At 51.4% G+C, this 18195-nt stretch overlaps 1 protein-coding gene across 7 annotated transcripts in view; it reads left to right on the forward strand.

Annotated features, from left to right (window-relative positions):
- ZNF618 (zinc finger protein 618) overlaps positions 1-18195 on the forward strand; it is a 132396-nt gene that overhangs the window by 105225 nt on the left and 8976 nt on the right. For 4 of the 7 annotated variants that reach the window (XM_039561822.1, XM_039561824.1, XM_039561821.1 and 1 more), the window contains 5 exons: positions 733-816; positions 1912-1968; positions 8264-8308; positions 12689-12766; positions 18006-18107. In XM_039561822.1, coding sequence (XP_039417756.1) covers positions 733-816; positions 1912-1968; positions 8264-8308; positions 12689-12766; positions 18006-18107 — 366 coding nt within the window. The remainder of the gene's footprint in view (positions 1-732; positions 817-1911; positions 1969-8263; positions 8309-12688; positions 12767-18005; positions 18108-18195) is intronic. The other 3 variants (XM_039561827.1, XM_039561826.1, XM_039561823.1) reach the window with 2 other exon arrangements.

The following is an 18195-nucleotide window of genomic DNA, read 5'->3' on the forward strand; positions in this document are numbered from 1 at the left end:
TGGGCAGTGATGGCTCAGGACACTGTGGCCACTGCCAGGGTCAGGAGCCACCTGTGCCCGCTGGAGGAGGCGTCCCAGTACAGTTACTGGGAAGCTGCCCAGTGCCAGGAGCAGGGCCTGCCTGCCTGGCCCTGGGGAGGCCTCTGGGAACAGGGGCACTGTTGGGAAGCACAGAGCCACAGGATCTTCCACAGCTTTTCCAGACATGGTGGGCAGGCCCCGAGACAACCCTTCAGGCCTCTGCTTCAACATTTGCAGGAGGGTGTTTAGGAAGGGAATGCAGGTGACTGGGAAGCACAAGGAAAGCTGGCACCTACAGTGCTTCTGTAGGTGACACCTTGGTGTGGTGATGAGGCCCCAGCTCAGTCTGAGACTGGTCACCTGTGCTCACAGGCTTTAAGGGCTGCTTGTTGCCTTAAGGAAGAGTAAGATAAGGGTTGGGTTTTTTTGCAGGGGAGGAAGCCATGACCTTTCTGGTTCAGTCAGGACTGGTGTTCATGGGCTCCCTAAGAGCCAATCCAGGCCACCTCAGCCAGAAGGCATTCGAGAAAAATACCCACCTGTTATCCCTTCACTGAATCTGGCCCATTTGCCTCCAAAATGAGGTATTTGACCTTTCTGCTGTATTCAGGCACTGTGATTATGTGGCACAGGAGCAGGTCTTGCCTCCTGTCTGCCTGGTTCTGCATCCAGTGTTGACCAGTCACCATCCCTGCTTTGTTCTCCACCCAGCAGAAAGTGCTTTCAGCAGAAGAGTGGAGGGCAAAGCGCAGAACAACTTTGAAGAAACAAACAGCAATTCCCAGAACTCCAGTGGTAAGTGTGACCACCCCTTCCTGCTGCTTCCATGTTCCTCTCCAAGCAGGATTCAGCTGTGCTCAGGGAATGCTGATGTATTATGGGATACCTTGTTTAAGCTCACAGGCAGGCAGCCCTCCTGGGGTAGTGCCTTATTCTGCCTCCTCCCCAGGTTCCTGGCACTCCAGCCCTGTCAGACAGGTGATGTGGGAATCCTGCTGCCAAGGACCAGGTACTTGAGCATAGATTTTTCAGAGGGGAGCCAAGATGTGGAGAAATGATGGATGGAGATCCAGCAGGTCTTGTGCTGTGTCTATGTCTCAGTGCAGTCCTGGTGGAGCAAAGACATTTGCAACCAGCAGAAGTTTGAGGACTGTGGATAGAGCAGCAGTCTGCAGCTCACAGTGATGCTGAGTGTGACAGTTTATTTAAAGGTCACTGTAGCCAATGTCCAGCTGTTTGTGGACTGACTGCCTGGAGGTCACAGTGAACCAGCTGTGTGAATGTGAGACCAAAATACATGTTCTAGAAGAAATGAAAATCCCCTCCACTTGTGCAGTTTCCTTGCAGTGTTAGGTCCAAGTGTAATTGAACATAACCACTGGCCTGGACAATTTTGTTCAGGTCCACCACTTTAAAGTTTTCTGTACAAGGTTTTTATCCTGCCTGTCTATTGCCCAGCCTTCCAGTAGGCCACTACCATTCCTTATGCTCCCTAATTGGAGCAAAAGTGACAGGCCAGATGAAAAGTATTTTTAGCATCTTGCTGCAGAGATAAATAACGTGCCAGCAGAAAGGCCTGGCCTCCCTCCATTCCCCATCCAAGAGAAGCAGAGTATATGGTGTTGGCAGTGCCTCTGGCTGGAATGGACAGGTAAGGGCTGGGATATCCCCCTGGAGCAGGTTACACAGTGTCTGTTGGGGGTTTTATCTGCCTCAGAAGCAAGTAAGGGGCTTTTGGAACCCTGTTGAAAAGCAGTGATGTGGAAAACCCACGTGTGGTAGCAAAGTGGGTGATGGGGAATGGGAAAAAATGTTGTTCGTTGCTAAAATACTGCATATTGTGTTTTGGGGAACAACCCTGTACTAATCCATCATTCACCACAATTGCAGCTGGTCATTCGGGGACAGAAAAACCTAAAGAAAAGAGGTGTAAGCAGAACCCATCAGGTGAGCTTGTCTCCGTGTTTCAGGCCCTTGTACTCCTTAGTCCTGTTCCTGCTGGGCAGTCAGGAGTCCCTGGGGCTGCCCAGGCCCTGGTCAGTCAGCCCAGCCTGGCTTGCAGCCCTGGACGTGGCTCTTGCCTCTCAGCAGCTCATGTCTTGTCTTCTGTGGGTACTGTCAGTGTCGTGAAGGGTTTCAAAGCCTTGAAGTGCACATCTGTAAATGCCAATACACCACTTGGGGCCCTGACTCCTCTGGAGCCCTTGGAAAGCAGCAGCCTGAGATTGTACCTTTTTTATTCCTGTCAAACCCTGTACAGCCAACAAAGGAAGGGCAGAAATGTTTTCCTTCCTGTCAGACAGCTCCTTCCTGAAGCCAAGAAAGCTGCATTGTAAAACCTGCTGGCTGCTCTTGTCAGGTTTTGCAGGAGGGGAGATGAACCTGTAGCATGGGAGGGGTCCAGGAAGCACTGACAGGAAACACAGAGTGGCTGTACTGAACGGTCCAAGACTTTGGTTCTCTCTGAACTGTTAAATACTGACCCACAGTTGCTGTGACACATCTCCCAGACTCTCCCTGCCATCTCCTTGTACCAGCTCACATCACACTCATCCTCCTCAACCTGTTTCTATCTGGACTGTAACATTTAAACCACGAGTGAAAGCTCACAGCAAAAACCAAAACAAAGCCAGAAATTCTCACAAGCTGGGTAGCAAGTTTCATGTGATTTGCTCATCTCGTTTCCCTGTAAGGAGGGTTTCTGTCTGCACCATGTGTTGTGTCAGTTTATTTTAGTGGCTCAGTTGAGGGCCTGGCAGGCTGCAGGGGAGTTGCAAGGTACTCACCTAAACCTTTGTGTGAGCCAGGAAACCTGAGGAACTCAAGTGAGCTGCCCAGGACTGGTTTGAGGGGAGTTGGGCTCTGGTTGGAAGCCGTTCTTTTCTGCATTAAGCAGCTGAAATGCTCCTTAAATCCACGCTGGTGCATGGGGATGTATAAACTTCTTCCCTTTTTTCTTCCTTTATCTATCCTGCATCCTCTTTTCTTCCCCAGCCCTGTTTTCCCCCTTTGGCTCCATTTTTGTGCTGCTTCCCACGTGTCCCATTCAGTGCTGTTTTCCAGCCCTCGCACCAAGCCGTTTCTCCTTTTATTCCTTCCAGTTCTCAGGAGTCCCAATGACCTCATTGACAGCAGCCTGGGTGAGCATCACCAGTCACTGTGAGTGTCACTGGTGGTCAGAGAGGCCATGGAGAGCTCTGTGTGCTCAGGTGTCCAGCAGAGCTCTCTGTAGCTGCCTTTTGGAAGAGCTGACACGTCCTTGCCTCCCCATGTTCCTTGTTCCCATGGCTGTGTCTCAGTGGGTGGGGCAAACACCATGTGGCTCAGTGTCACGTGTGGGATGGGAACTCTTGGGTGATTCTGGCACTGTCGGCTTGTCCTCTCTTGTGTTCCAGCCAGCAGATCTCTCCCAGGCAGGGAAGCAGGTGGTGATAATGTGGTGGGGAATGACAGAAGGACGGACACTTCCGTCCTCCCACTCCCATCTGCTGTTTGCTTGTCACCAAACTGCTGCTGTGAGGAACAGTCACCAGCTTTGGGAGGTAAATGTAGGTCCCAGCTGAGCAGCCAAGAGCTGTGGGGCTTGGCCTTGTTAAATGCTGGATGGCTCTTGCTCTCTGTGGATGTGAGTTTTGTGTCACAGGCTCAGATACAGAGATGCCAAAGAGAGCAGCAGGAGTTTTTTAGGCCACCCAGCTGGGGACATTCTGCTTTTTCCCTGTGTCAGCGTCCTGATTGCAGTGGCACAGACCCCTGGGTGTCTGGAGTGAGGGGCTGGAGGGGCAGAGCAGGGAGGTCAGCAACCAAAGCCACCTGAAATCCACTGGGGTGCAGTGCTGGAGGGAGTCCTGAGTGGGAATAAGAATGAACCCAGAATGGGAAATGTTGGATTTCAGATGTCTCTTCCCTGTGCACAACCCCAGTCCCTGTCACAGTGAATGCAGGTACCTGGCATCCTTATCTGTGTCACTTGCCCATAAAACAGCAGCTCTGTGCTGCAGGGCAAGCACTGCTTTGGGGCTGATTGGAGTCCCAGGCGTGTCTCCTCCCAGCAGGGTGGGATGGAGACGGGGAGTGGCTGAAGGACTCGAGCTGTCTTCCATGTTATGATTGGAGAGTGTCCTTTCTACTCATGGAAAGGGTCTCCACAGCCACTTGAACTTGCTTTTTGATGAAACCTGGAAGTTTCACAGTGCTTTAAAAATAGCATCCTGCTAAGATGTCCCAGTTGCTCTCTTGTGCTGCCTCGGGAGCACAGGCAGCAGAGGTCCCAAGTCACATGGAGCTTCTGCTCAGCTAAGGCAGGTCCAGCAGGCAATGCCATGGCCTGATCCTGAAGCATGGAACTGGCTCACTGGGATGAACAGCAGAAGCTGTTATTCCTGAGGGTGCCAGAAAGCTGCTTCCAAGGGAACCCTCCCTGGTGGGGGTCGTTCTGCCGAGTCTCGACGCATGCTGGGGTTTTCTGGCCTAAATTCTCAAGAGGCCAAACAGTATTTCCAGGCCAGCTTGTGCAGTGTAAGAGGCAGTGATGATCAGCCTGAGCATGGGCAGGGAAATCTCCAGAAAGGGGCTGAGCGGAGTGTTGTGTTCCACAGTGGAGGTTGCTGCTTTCCTCTTCCTCCATGCCTGGCTGGAGCAGGAGAGGAGCCTCTGGCGGGGGCTGGGCCCTGTGCTGGTGCCCTCGGTAACCACAGGGCTCCCAGGCTTTGGGATCTCCCTGGGGTCTCCCTTCCTCTGACTCCAGACAGGGGCAATGACCTTCCTCAGGAACAGTAACCATCTCTAACTCAAGTGTTTGCAGCCTAATGCAGCTCGAGCCGTTGTTCTGGGCACTGTGGATGACTCCTTTGTGAAATGAAGGCTGAGAGGGATTAAGGAAATTGTGAGAATCCAGGAAGAAAACTAAAAGCAAAAAAGGAGAAAAAAAGCTCTTTGGTTTCGACACCTTCAAATACAGCCATCAAAGGGGAAATCTAATTGGAATTGCCAGTGTTTGTTGAAGTCTGAACTTGCTCAATGTTATGAGTGTGAAAGAGAACAGTTTAAATTATGTAGGGAATTGGGAAATATTTTGAACTTTTGAGGTTGATTTAAGCTGTATAAATACATCTCAATTTCATCTGCTGCTTTAGGGAACTATTACTGTCAGAACTTCCAGTGCAACAAATTTTAGCATTTACAGTTTTAAAATGTCAATGCTTTTCATTCCTGTTTACACAGGGAAGCTTTGCTTTCCAGCACTGTTTATTCCAGACTGGGGAGAGGGTCAATGGAAATGTCTTCTTTTTTTTGAATCAGTTCGTGCCGAGTTGCGATGAGACTGAGACCAAAAAAAATTGATTTCCTACATTTGATTTAGAGTAAAAATTCTTGGAAAAGCCTGAGAATCTCCACTTGTCAGGATTTAAAGGACACAGGACTAGATTTTAAACATGGATAGGTGGATTTTCAGAAATCGCAGGCTTTCTTCCCTGGTGTGGCCGTACATCCCCTTCTGCTCATCCCCTGTAGTCCAGTCATTCTATAACCCATCTGGGGGGATTTCTGCTGGAAAGACAGGACTTTTAGGATAGCATTTTTGGTGGGTGAGTGCAGCTTTAGTGTTTGGGGCATAATAATTCTTGATTAGTGACTGCAGTGTGACATTAGCACAGCCAGCCCCCCTGCCTCTGCCTCCTGAGGTGCACCCAGCTGCCTGGCAGGCTCTGTCAGCACAAACACAGCTCCCATTAACATTCATCTGGCAATTCTCATCTGTGGTTGGTTTGTGACTGCTACAAGTCTCCGTGGAGCTGGGAGAGCCAATGGCCAAGTTTGAGGAGTGAGGAAAAGGGGAAGGGGGAGTTGTTCTGTGAGCTCCCACTTTGTGCACAGCACTGGGAGTGCTGATGGTGGGGCAACACAATTGCACAAATAGACAGAGCTGCATTTTCCAAGCTGCCTGAAGTTCTGTGCTCAGAAGAAGGGTCAGCAGCTGAGGGCAGTTCTCACCAGGAGAGTGAGAGTCACACAGGGAGAGGTTCAGTTAAGAAAGTGTCACTTTGCTTGGTTGCATAAATAAGTCACTGTGTCCACTGGGCATTTGTGTGCAATTGAGGTTTCTAGGAATGAACTGTTTATTTCTGGTGCCACATTCATTTAAGCTGTTCCAGACTTCTCATGTTGAACAGGCAACTTGTAGACAGGAAGAAATATATCTGAGTTAAAACAACCACTCAGCAGCCAGTCCCTGTGGGTGATGTCCTGCCAATTGCTCCAGAGTGCTGGGATACCAGGGAAGAATTGAGGCAATCCATATGAAAGCACTGAGGCAAGGAGCACTCGGCAGAACTGGGACACACAGCCAGGGATAGGACTGGGGACTGCAGGCTGCAAGCACAGACACTGCGCTGGGGCTGGGCAGGGCATGGCCAGAAGGGTCCCCGAGAGAACAGAATGTGGGCAGAAAAACCTGAACTCTCATTTTGCCTGGAGAATCTGTGGGGGGAAAGATTACAAGTTCCCAGTGCAAGGTGATTTAGCGTTAATCATTCAAACTCTGGCATTTCTATCATTGTTGCCTGGATAGGTGGCTTTAGTGGAAGTGACTGTGCTGTAGCAGGGACGTGACAGTGCATGGAGGAAAAATTGTCCCATTATAAATATGAAGACCAGAAAAATCCTAAGAGTCTTCCTTCACATAAACTAGTGTTGTACTGAGTACCCGAACTGCTGTTTCAGACTGACAGTGGCTTCCATGTGAGTAGGAAGGCAAGCATAAGCATATGACACTGTGTCAGCACTTCTGGCTGGAGAGCAGCCAGAGGTGGTGCTGAGAATTCCTTGGGCTGTTTGAAGTGCTCTGTGCCACTGCTGGGCTCTGTGCCTGCTCCACATCAGGTTCTCTTCTGGGGGGACAATCAAGTTGGGGTTTGCCCTTCAAAAGCTCCCGTGCTGCTGCAAGAGCCCTGGAGCGCTTGGAGCCACGGACGGTGCCGTGGGCACCCACTGAGTGAGCTTTGGCAGGGCACTTCCCAGAGCAGGGGCCAAGGACACACAGAATGGTGCCTGGAGGAGCCTGCCCTGTTCAGCTGCTCAGCAGGGCCAGGTGAGGGACTTGTTTTAGTGAAGATCTTGCCCCAGGTACCGAGCTCAGCAGCTGCAGGAGCACCCAGAGCACTGCTGGGTGATCACAGCGTGTTAAGAGATCAGCAGCATTCCGTATCCAGCTGGTGCCTCCCATGCATCCCCTCTCCTCAGCACTGTCCGGTCATGTCTTTGCCAAGCATCATCCATGCCTTCATCTCCATTCCTTACTGGCTGGCCCTGCCACCTGGAGCCCTGTTCAGCAGCTCAGGTCCTCAGCACGTTGGGATGTCCAGCAGGAAGGCTCACTGTGCTTGACCCATGCAGTTCACGAGGGCAGTTTTCCTTCCAAGGAAACCAAGCCAGGTCTGTCAGAGAGCCCCGAGAGCCTCAGCCACGGATGTGCCAGCTCACAGCCTTGGACGTGGGGCCCTTCTGGAAATGCTCTGAGTCCATGACTGAATATTTAACACTAATGATTTCTGCCCCTCTGCAGGGGTCTGACCCTAAAGGACCTCACCTGGGAGCTGTAGGAAACCACACATGGTCTGAGGTGCTGGGGGTTGCTGGTTCTGCCCCAGGGCACTGGGGACTGGATGCAGACAGCTCCTGGGTGCCCAAGGGGCAGCCAGCATCCAGTTTTCAGGCACACCTTACAGAGAGGCAAGGTAAGGTGTGCTGCGTAGGAAATGTGCATTCTCAGCCTGCAGTAACTGCGCTGCTTAGGAACTCTCTCCTTTGGCATCCAGGGAGGCTGGAACACCCTGGTTTTCCTTCCCAGCTTCAGTTTAAAGAAGCTGCATGGTGGAACTGGGAATTTGCATCTGCAGCACCAAAGAGAGCCTTTGTAAAGGGTTTCTTGCCTCCGTGGCTTTTCTTTGCTGGCCTCCCCCCTTTTTTCCATTGCTGTAGCACTGGGTGTGTGTTAAAGTCTCTGGACGTTTTAAATTGGACGGGAAAGATGCAGAACCCTGGCCATGAGAAACTGAGCAAGGGAGAGAAAATTCACAGCTGGACATGTTGGATTTTGTGGTAAATGGAGCTCCCATCCTGCCCTGGATAACTCTGGAAGTGTGGAGTAGGGATAAGGAGCAGGGAACAGATAGGCAGAGCTGTGAAGAATGCAGCGAGGTCTCTGCCAGTCTCAATATTTAAATCTCTTTCTTTTTTGCAGAAACCGCAAGTCCCCTGATTTCAAATCCTTTCCCGCTTTTACAAAGTAAGTGTGATGGATGTCTGTGGTGCAAGAGGCAGGGACTGCCCTCCTGCAGCCCTGCTGCCCTGCCCTCTGAGCAATTTTCATCAATAAATGGTTTTTTTATTAGGAGTCCAGGTGTCAAAGATAAAATGCCTCACTTCTGCGGCTCTGGTGTCAGATTTAAATGCAACACAAATCCTCCAGGGTGTTTCCATGCAGTCTGGGGCTGCCAAATTGCTTCGTGTTTGGTCTTCAGGGAGTTTGTTGTGAATGTGTTCTGAAACCAAGATTTGAAAATGAACCCATATTTAAGTTACATTTACACAGAGAAAAACTTGTCATCGTGGCTCAGCTCAGTAAACACCTGCACAGAGCCAGGTCCCTGTGGCCTGGGAGCACGGGTGAGAAACAGGCAGCGAGCAGGAGGGGAGGGAGAGCAGGTCTGGGATGGGTGCACAGGTGGTCTCTGCTGGAGGTTCTGCCCTTTGGCTTTGATGCTTTCAGCAGGTGGGGCTTCTTCCTTTGCCTTCCAGGGTGTTTGGTTTCTGCTCAGCTTGCATTGGGATTTGAGGGGGATTTTCAGTCTGTGCCAGCCTGGTGATGCAGGGCAGCCCTGAATGCTGCACCCTGAGCAGGGCCACAGGAAGGGAGGACAGGTGTTCTTCCTCCTCTTACAAAGTTGAGAGGGAAGCAAGGGCTTTATTGAGAACACAAGTTCATGTGGGAAGAGAAATCCAATTAATGCCAAGCCTTTTGACAAGGGTGGTGAATTTGGGACTCCCTTTTCCAAACATGCTCCAGAGCACCTTGTTGTCTCTTACTGTCTGAGCTGGCTGGAAGTGACAGAAGTTCTGTTTTCAAGAAACTTCCACTGATTTTGGGGTGTGCTGGTGTTTTTGTAGGAGCCTGCTGCTGGTTCTCCTGCCTTGTTTCAAGGGTTTGTGTCAAAGGGAAGGTGCAGTTACGCTGTTAGTGAAGCTAATGCCAGTGGAAACGTTGGGTGGAAATGCTGAGGAGTTTTCCTCACAGTTGTTGTGCATTTGTTTTTCACCAAGATGTGGACAGAAGTGTTGAAATGTGGGGCTTTTCTGCTGAGGAAAGAGCAGCCGGGGGGGCTGTCCCTGCTGAGCCACGGTGACACCCTGCTGGGTGTCTGTCACTCTGCACAAGCACCTCAGGGCACTTGCTGTTGGAACTTTCTGTTAAAGCTCTCAACTCCTGTTCACTCCTGGCTTCAGACCAGGCTCTGCTATTTTCCCTGGCTTAGATGTGGCAATGAGAGTTAACATGGGAATTAGAGTGATTTATTTAACCTAAGCACAGGCACTGGTTTTCCTCTGCCTTGGCTCACACAGCTGCTGCCTTGCTCTGGGGCCTTGCTCACTGGTAAAGCACTAATAAAAGTGTCTAATTATAGCCTTGGGGAAAGATGTTTTAAATTGTGCAACCAGATGTGAGCATTAGTTCTGTGTGGCTCAGGACACTGAAGAGGTTTCAACAGCTGCTGGTTGAAACCTTCTCTCAGAGGACACCTCCACGAGCACAAGGGGCTTGGGTGGGCAGCACAGAGGGGCCCCAGCTGCCCTGGTACCATCACCAGCTGGGAGCAGAAGGACAGGTTTGCTGGGGGAAGCACCCAAGGGGGGACCTGGGGGCCCTTTGCCGAGCTCAGCCCACCTGAAGGCAACAGAGTGGATGCATAAACCTAAGCCTGAGTAAGGAAGAGCTGAAATTCCCCATGGGAAGGACGAGCAGAGGTCCTGCAGTGGCAGGGGGGCTGCGCTCCCAGGAAGGAGAATGGGGCACAGGTGGGGCTCACGTGGGTGTGCAGAGCACTTTTGACAACTTTTCCAGTTTAAGTTGCAGGAGAAATCAAAGGGAGGAGGATTTACCAGCTCAGGTGAGCAGTTCTTTTCCAGCAGTGACTTTTCCCTGGTTTGGGATACAGATTGCTTCTTTCTCCTCTCCACCTTGCAGATCCCTCTTCCTCTTCTAGCTCTGGCACATCCCACCCTCCTTCCAGCCAGCCTGACTGTTCCCAGCTCTGCACTGTGGAGCATGAGGGGCTCAGGAGCTGAAAGCTCAGCAGTGTGAGGGTTGAGAGAGCTCTGGGAAGAAAAGTGAGCTCATTCATTCCCACAGGGATTCTGCACATCCTCCCAAGCATCCCTTCCCTTGGTCCTGGGAAAGACTTTGGAATTGTTGGGTGAATTTAAATTTTATGCTTAGTTTTAATGTGAACTCATTTTCATTTGTGGTGAACTTAGACTTCCGTGTGTCTTTGTCTCAGAATTATTTAGAAAATGCTTTGGCATTTTCAGAATGTGAAATCAGCTTTTGGAAGTAGGTGGTGATTTTTTTTCCAAAGTTGGACATTTCTGGAGCAGAACAGAAGGGGCAACTTTCAGAATTGAGATGAAGTTCAAATGGCACACGAGAGCTGCCGTTGTCCAGGGGACTGCAGGGTGACACGTGCAGCCTTGCTGCAGCACTGGGAGTACAGCAGGGGCTGTCCTCCCCTCTGGTGGAGGGGCAGGGGCTCCAGCAGAGCAGAGGGGCAGAGAGAGGGGCTCACACAGCTCCTCTGACCTGCCAGGGGCCTGTCAGCAGCAGGCAGCAGGCTCTTGGAAGTGTGACTGCTTTCAATAGATGAATCACACGTTAATTTTGACGCTGGTTTGAGATGTTTCCATCTGAGCAGTCTGGGCTCCATGAGCAGAGGTGTGTCTGTAACACAGGTCACTGACATTGATGTACGAACCCAAGAGGGATGGTTTGCACCCACAGGGAGCCTTCTCCTCTCTGACAACTAAAAATAAGCCTGAACAATTAGATTGCATTGTACCTCTTGTGGCATTTTACCACATGTGCTTCACTGCTGATGGTTTCAGCAGAGACAGCCAGTCCCTGTTAATTCCCAAGGCCTGAAATCCCTGTGTGCCACTCAGCTGCCCAAGTCTTCTCTCTTTTTCACAAGCACAGTTACTTAGGTACTGTGTTCCCAACCTTCCATGCCACGGCAAAGCCCAGGAGCAGCATCACAAGCAAACAGTGAGTGAAAGCATTGAGTACAACTCTGGGCAGAGCTGGCTCCATCATTTCAGAGGCTGTAGGCTCTGTGGGAAAGGTTTAACCTCACAGCATGAAAGTACAGCTTATACAGACTGTTCATGCTCTCTTTTATGTTTTTCCTCACGGATTCCTGTAGCCTTGAGGTGGATTCTGGGGTTTGCTACCTCAGATAGATTTCTCACAGGGTATAGGCAGGCTTGTGCTTCCCTGGGTTTTGGTTCTTCCATCCTGTGTGCTGGTGCTTCTGCTTATTCATTGATACAGAATATGTTTTTCGCTTTGAACTTAGATCTAGACTTCTGAAATATTGTAGCAACAGACCTTGCTCCGTGTGTGTGCCAGGCATTTGTATCCGAAATTGTTAATGTGCCAAATGTGTTTGTCCGTTCTGCTGCCCCAGTGTGAGAGGGGGCAGTGCTGGTGTGGCTGCAGGGCCAGAGGCAAACTGCAATATTGCCATATCCCAGCACCATAGTTCAAGATCACATCTGTCAGCCACTGCACTCTACTGATACTGTTAAACAGACAACTGCAAACATTTGCTGTTAGGTTAATTCAGTGGAAAAAATGCACTTTCAACATAGAAAAGGGCTAAATGTATCTTGCAGCTCACGAGGGGGCTCTGCACCCAGCTCTTTCCTCGCTCCAGCTCATCCACATTGCTCTGGCACATGGCTCTCCTGCTCTGCTCTCAGCCTTCAGGCACAGCCCTGGTTCCTGTGCTTCTTGCCCTCCACCTCTGCTTCCCTGGCATCCTGCTGCCACCCAGCCCTGTGACACTCACCAGTCCCTGGTCTCACTGCGCTTGGTGACAGCCACAAAGCCTCAGCTGAGTTCCCCCATGGCACTGCTCCACCCCCAGCTTCTGACTACAGCACTTGTCACAAGCCGGTGCTCCTTGTCTCACTCAGGAAAGGCAGCAGAGACTGGAATTTGACAGAACTGGATGTAAAATAAATTCACCAGGCTTTGCTCACAGGCTCTAAAATAGCAGGGATGTGCTCAAGGCAGGCTGCACAGAGCGGGCCCCGGCCGGTGGACAGACTCCCGAAGAAATCCTTGTGCAGATCCCTGAGATGCCCACACAGGGCAGCAGGTGCTTCCCCTTGTGCTCTGCCTGTGCCCCCGGCCATGGAGTGCAGCAGGAGGAGGCTGCCCAGCCCAGCCCAGCCCAGCCCAGGAGGCAGAGCCGTGCCCAGCCCTATCCCGCTCCCTGCGGAGCTGCTGTGCCAGGGGCACGGCCCCACGGCTGTACACACTGAGGTATGCACCTGTGCTGCTTCCCTGCAGACTCTGTGTAATTCTTCTGAACTGATTTCTCCCAAACAGAGCCTTACACCTGTGGAGCTTGTGGAATCCAGTTCCAGTTTTATAACAATCTCCTGGAGCACATGCAGTCCCATGCAGGTAAGCTGGGCACTTCGACTCGCTGCAAGCAGAGAATTAAATTCTGTGCTGCTGCCTGGTGCTGACCCCGATGTGTGTCCATAGGGTCCTCAGTGCTCCCCATTCCCACAGCCCCAGTCATTTCACCTGCAACAAACAAAGTCACCCCTCAAAGGCTGGAGCACATAGGCTCAGGCTGTATTGTGAATATCGCTCCTTTCCGTAGGGAGAGAGGGAATGTGCCATGCTAGCTCAGAGCCCATCACACTCCTCATTGGCTTTGTCCAGAGAATCCTCATTGCATAAACTCCTACAGCAGGTTAAATCCCGCCTTGTGCCAAAGGGGTGGCTCTCATGGAAGCAAACAAACCAAAAACATTCGCAGGGCAGCAGAGCCTTTGCCCACACGAGTCCTGTCCTGTGCTTGTGTCTCCTGGAGTTCTGCAGAGGACTGAAATGTGTTCTCAGAAGAAGAATTTGCCATTTCAGCAGTTGCCTCTCAGCTACCTACAAATGAGAATTCTTAGGAATCATTCCAGTGCTTTGTTTCTAAGTCATTGGTTTTGTTTCCTGTCTTGATACATAAGAGACAGTTTTAAAATTTCAAAGCCAAAGCTGTTTCAAAGACAGCATTCAATATATTCAAAAATGCAGAAACAGAATTAATTTTATATTGGCAGATTTTTTTTTCTTTTTTTTTTTTTCTCCTCTTGAATAAAAATTCAAGTGAACTAACACAGTTTTAAGAACAATTAAATCCCCTTTGACAGACCTGTATTCTCCAAAAGACGGCTGCTCTGTTGAGATGCAGATGCAGTGCAGGCCCTGAGGAGAGTGGCACAGGAGGACAAGAGGCTTGAGGAAAAGTATATTTTCCATTCTGTAACAATAATGTTAATCAGAGTTCTTATCTTGCTCTCTATTTTAGTTTCAGTCCTAATTTTAATAGTGTCACCTGAGTTCTTCATCCATGAGGTTCCTCTATTCCATTTCAGTTCCTGTTGGCAAATCTTAGTGCAGGCTCTGTGTGTTGTTCAGCAGCTACTTTATTTATCATCTCTATAATGTTACAAAGAGGCTTTTGGAGCGCTTTGTGAGCAGAAGGTGTGAGTTTGTGTTTCTGTTAGAGCACGGGGCATTCCTGTGGAGTAATGGGACTGTGTTACCCCGAGGATCAGTGGAGCTCTGCCCTGGCAGGGCTGCCCTCACTCCCTGGCCTTGGGTCTGTCCTTTCTGGTTGTCTATGGCAGTTCCTGCTGCCTCCACACTGTGTCCTGAGCATCCTGTTCTTGCTCTGGGCTCTGGTGCTGAAATGCAGCATTTTGAGTTGCAGCTCTGGGTGACATTGAGTGCAGGGGCTGAGGTGTCCAAGGAGACAAGGGCAGCTCACTGGCAGGGTTGAGCTGTTGCAAGTTTTAAGCAAGTACTGCCTGCAGCTTCTTCCTTCTCTCTTCTTTACAAGTGACCCACGGGGGTGGTGCTGAGGGCTCCCTGTGAGGGTGGGCAGGCCCTGGCACAGGGTGCCCAGAGATGCTGTGGCTGTCCCTGGATCCCTGGCAGTGTCCAAGGCCAGGCTGGACATTGGGGCTTGGAGCAGCCTGGGACAGTGGGAGGTGTCCCTGCCCATGGCAGGGCTGGCACTGGATGGGCTTTAAGGTCCCTTCCAACCCAAACCAGTCTGTGGTCCTGTGGTCTTTCACCTGGGTTACTCTGGCCACAGAAAAGGGCTGGAGGGAGCAGTGTCTGCGGTCTGGCTCCTGTCACGTCAGCAGAGCTCTGTGAATGGGTAATTCCCCTCTGCCCAGCTCTGGATTACTCTTGGTAAACTCTGTTTTCTCATTGTTCCCTGCTGTGTTTGCAAGTCCCTTCCTCTGCCTGGCTGCCTCCTCCTGAAGTCTCACTGGTGCAATGACAGTGAGTGTGTCCCTGTCTTCTTCAGCTGCTTTCTGCAGGTGCCACCAAGGCTGTGCCCTGTGAAAGCCACTGTCCCCTCCTGTGGCATCTCTGGGTGTGGTGCTTGGCAGCCCTGTGCTCACCCCTCTCCCCTTCCTCCACGTGTGCAGCCGGAGCGAGCGGGCGGCATTTGCTGCTATGGGATGAGGGCAAAGCCAAAGGAGAGGCAGGAGAACTGCGGCCAGCATTGGTGGGTGTCGAGCTCTGGGTGTTCTGTGTCAGCAGACAGCAGGGAAGGCACACAGGGCCTGCAGTTGCCCTGGCAGCACTTCGTTCCTGCAGTCTGACAGGAGGTGAGGTGAGGGTCGGTCTCTTCTTGCAAGGAACAACTGACGAGGACAGGAGGGAAACAGCCTTAAGTTGTGCCAGGGGAGCTTTAGATTAGAAGGGCTCTCAAGCACCCCGAGCCCAGGGCAGGGGTGGAGTCACCATGCCTGGAAATGCTCAAAGAGCATGCGGATGTGGCACCTGGGGACATGGGTCGGTGGTGAATGTGGTGCTGGGCTGGGCTGATGGTTGGACTGAATGATCTTGGAGGTCTTTTCCAACCTAAACAAGTCTATGATTCTGGGCTTTCCATATCCAAGCAACAGCATTGCCTCAGCATCTCTGGGAGTGCAGGGACTCGGCAGTGTCAGCAGAACTGGTGGCACAGGAGGCGCAGACTGGGGACAAGGCATGGCAGTGCTTTATCCCTGGTTCAGGGAATGTTTCACTGTGGGGATGCAGAGAGCCAAGGAGCCTGTATGGGTCAAATGCTCCCTCAGTTCATGTGTTCAGGAGCCCAGTTTGGTTTGTCCTGTCGAATGCAAAGGGCTGATCTCTTCCAGTGGCTCTGCTGCCTCCCCTGGACCCCTCTCACAAGGGACAGAAGCCAGGGAACGTGCTGCTGGCCTCCAGGAGCAAAATCAGGGACATACTGGCACTTGAGTCATTCAGAGGGCTGAGCCCAGAGGCTGGAAGGTAATAAGAGAGATTATAGCTTCATAAAGCAGCTACACAGTGAGAAGAAGCAATTAGAATGTAAATTGGGTGCTGAAAGGCAGAAATAGAACAGCAGAACACCAGGCAGAGGAATTTGTTCTGTAATTACACTGAACAATATACAGCTTTGACTCCCTTTAGAGTATTTTGTTCAGGTCAAGTGCTGCTATATAATGCCCTTCCTACAATCTAGGCCTAAAAAAACAAAAGGAGGACTAGGCTGAACCTGGATTAAAGGATTGGAGGCATGAAGAAAAATTAAAGAACCATGATCTGTGTAGTTCACAGACTGCCTGATAAGGAAGATGAGGCTGAAATGTACAAATCTCATTAATGCCACACTGAATGCCAGCAGGTATTTGTATATAATAAATCCCCTATTATCAGGAAATAGATAAAAGAGTTACGGTGAGGAAATACAGAGGGTTTCTCCCCTACCCATCCCTCACCAAGACAAGGAAGGCCTGAACTGTGAGCAAAGTTAGCAGGCAACATCCAACATTTTCCTTTGCCCACCCAAGGTGCTTGGAGTTGAGGACACTGGTGACATTGGTTCAAGAGCAATTAGTCTGGCAGGTGCTGGGGGACAGCTGATGTGTCACACCTGGTCACTGGTGCTCTCTGGGGCACTTCATGCTCTTCACAGCTCTGCAAAGCCCAACCTGTGGCTGCAGCCTGAGCATGGCAGTGCTCCCCGGGCACCCAGCGTGGCCAGGGAGCTCCCTGGGCACACACAGGCCCCAGGCAGGCCCAAAGGCTGCCCTGGGTCTCTCATGTCCCAGGTTGCTCTGAGGTGTTGACCGAGCCTGTGCCAGTGCAGTGCCCACAGATAACTGAGCAGCCTGTGCCTGTCGATGGGCAGGGAAGGGCAGAGCTGCTCACACTGGAGAGGCCTTGTAAGGAGGAGAGCACTGGAGCTCCATCACACCCCTGCTGGTCTCCCTGCTCTGCCAGGGCACTGGCACACATGGAGGAGAGCAGCTCTCCCCTCTCGTGTATGTCCTGGCCCCCCAGAGCAGCCTGGCAGAGCTGTGGGTGCCTCAAGGCACTGCTCACAGCACAGGGCAGGGCAGGGTCACTGCACTCTGTGCTGGTGTCCCCAGGCTGCAGGGGCTGTCCCCTGAGCTGGGCAGCCTCCACTCCCCATAAAATCAGTGGAGAGTCAGTGACTCCAGGTGAGTTCAGACCACGGTGATTCTTACTCCACAAGAGGATCCAGTTCTGCCTGAGTGGATGGGTGGCACCCCCGAGTGTAAAAGGAGCCCTAATGGGCCACCTCAAAGAGAGGTGTGTCTGACAGAGGTCCAGAATTAGGTGAGATGCGTCCAACTGTGATGAGCAAATGACCTGTTCTGTTTTCTTTGATTTCCATCCTTCTGCTCAGCCTGGTCATCAGTCTCTCCATCTTTCTGCTTCCTCTTCCAGCCCATTTCATTGTGCACTGTAATGTTCCTTCACAGCCTGTTTCACAGCACCATTTCATACTGAAGCATCCTAAGAACTAGAAAATTTCCTCTGGAGGGTGGGGAGAGGGTCTTGGGGCACAGGAGAGGAAAGAACACGGATACAATACAGAATTTACTGACCTTGCCTGCATTTCCTTACAAGATCCCATCAGACTGGCAGCCAAAGTGGTCGGCCCAGGTCCACACACAGAAATGGGAGCACGAACACAAAGACTTTGGGGGCACTTGGTGTCTGCAGCCTCAGGGTAGGGTGGTCTTTGGTCACACTCCAGAGACTTTGGCTTTGTGTTTGCAGTCTGAGGCAGCAATGAGAGCCCCAGAGGAGCTGGGCCCTGGCTCTTCACGGAGAAGAAACCAGATCTGAAGACTGCAATGAGACCCTTAGATCCAGAGGAGCTGGGCACAGCTTGAAAACCAAAGTGCTTCCCGGAGAGAACAGGGCAGCCACCTGCAGAGCAGGAAGAGGCAGTGAGGGAACAGAAGGACTAGTGTCCTTTCCACCTCATTTCGGAAGCAAATGAATGGCCCAAGTCAGGCTGAGCTTCCATTCCTGCGGGTGTGCAGCTGCAGCTCCTCAGGAGACATTCTTCAGGGTGCGCTGGTGGCATCCACGTCCTGGTGCACAGAAAGACACGTGGCACATTTCAGGCACATTTTGGGAAGTGACAGGTTGTGAGTCCAAAGACAGTTTCGGGGTCCCTGAGGGTGCTGTGCCAGCTCACTGAAAGCCACAGAGTGTGGTAGGTAATCGTCCCCTTAGTTAAGGGAACCCTACGTAAATGCTGAGCAGTTTCCCTTTCTTTGTGCTTTAAGCATTATTTTGTGCTTTTAACCCCTCCCTGTCTCTTGCCTCACAGCTGACAATGAGAACAACATTGCCTCCAGCCAGCCCAGGTCACCTCTCCCCGTGGTTGAAGAGAAGTGGAAACCACAGCTCCAAAGAAATAACGCCAACAACAGTACGTAGCAGCTCTTCAGTCTGTCCCTGTGCAACAGGTGCCTCAGGGTGCAGCAGTGATGGGCACTGCACAAGGCCCTTGTCCTCAC

This window comes from Corvus cornix, chromosome 17 (genome assembly GCF_000738735.6).
Source record: "Corvus cornix cornix isolate S_Up_H32 chromosome 17, ASM73873v5, whole genome shotgun sequence".
NCBI classification, from domain to species: Eukaryota; Metazoa; Chordata; class Aves; order Passeriformes; family Corvidae; genus Corvus; species Corvus cornix.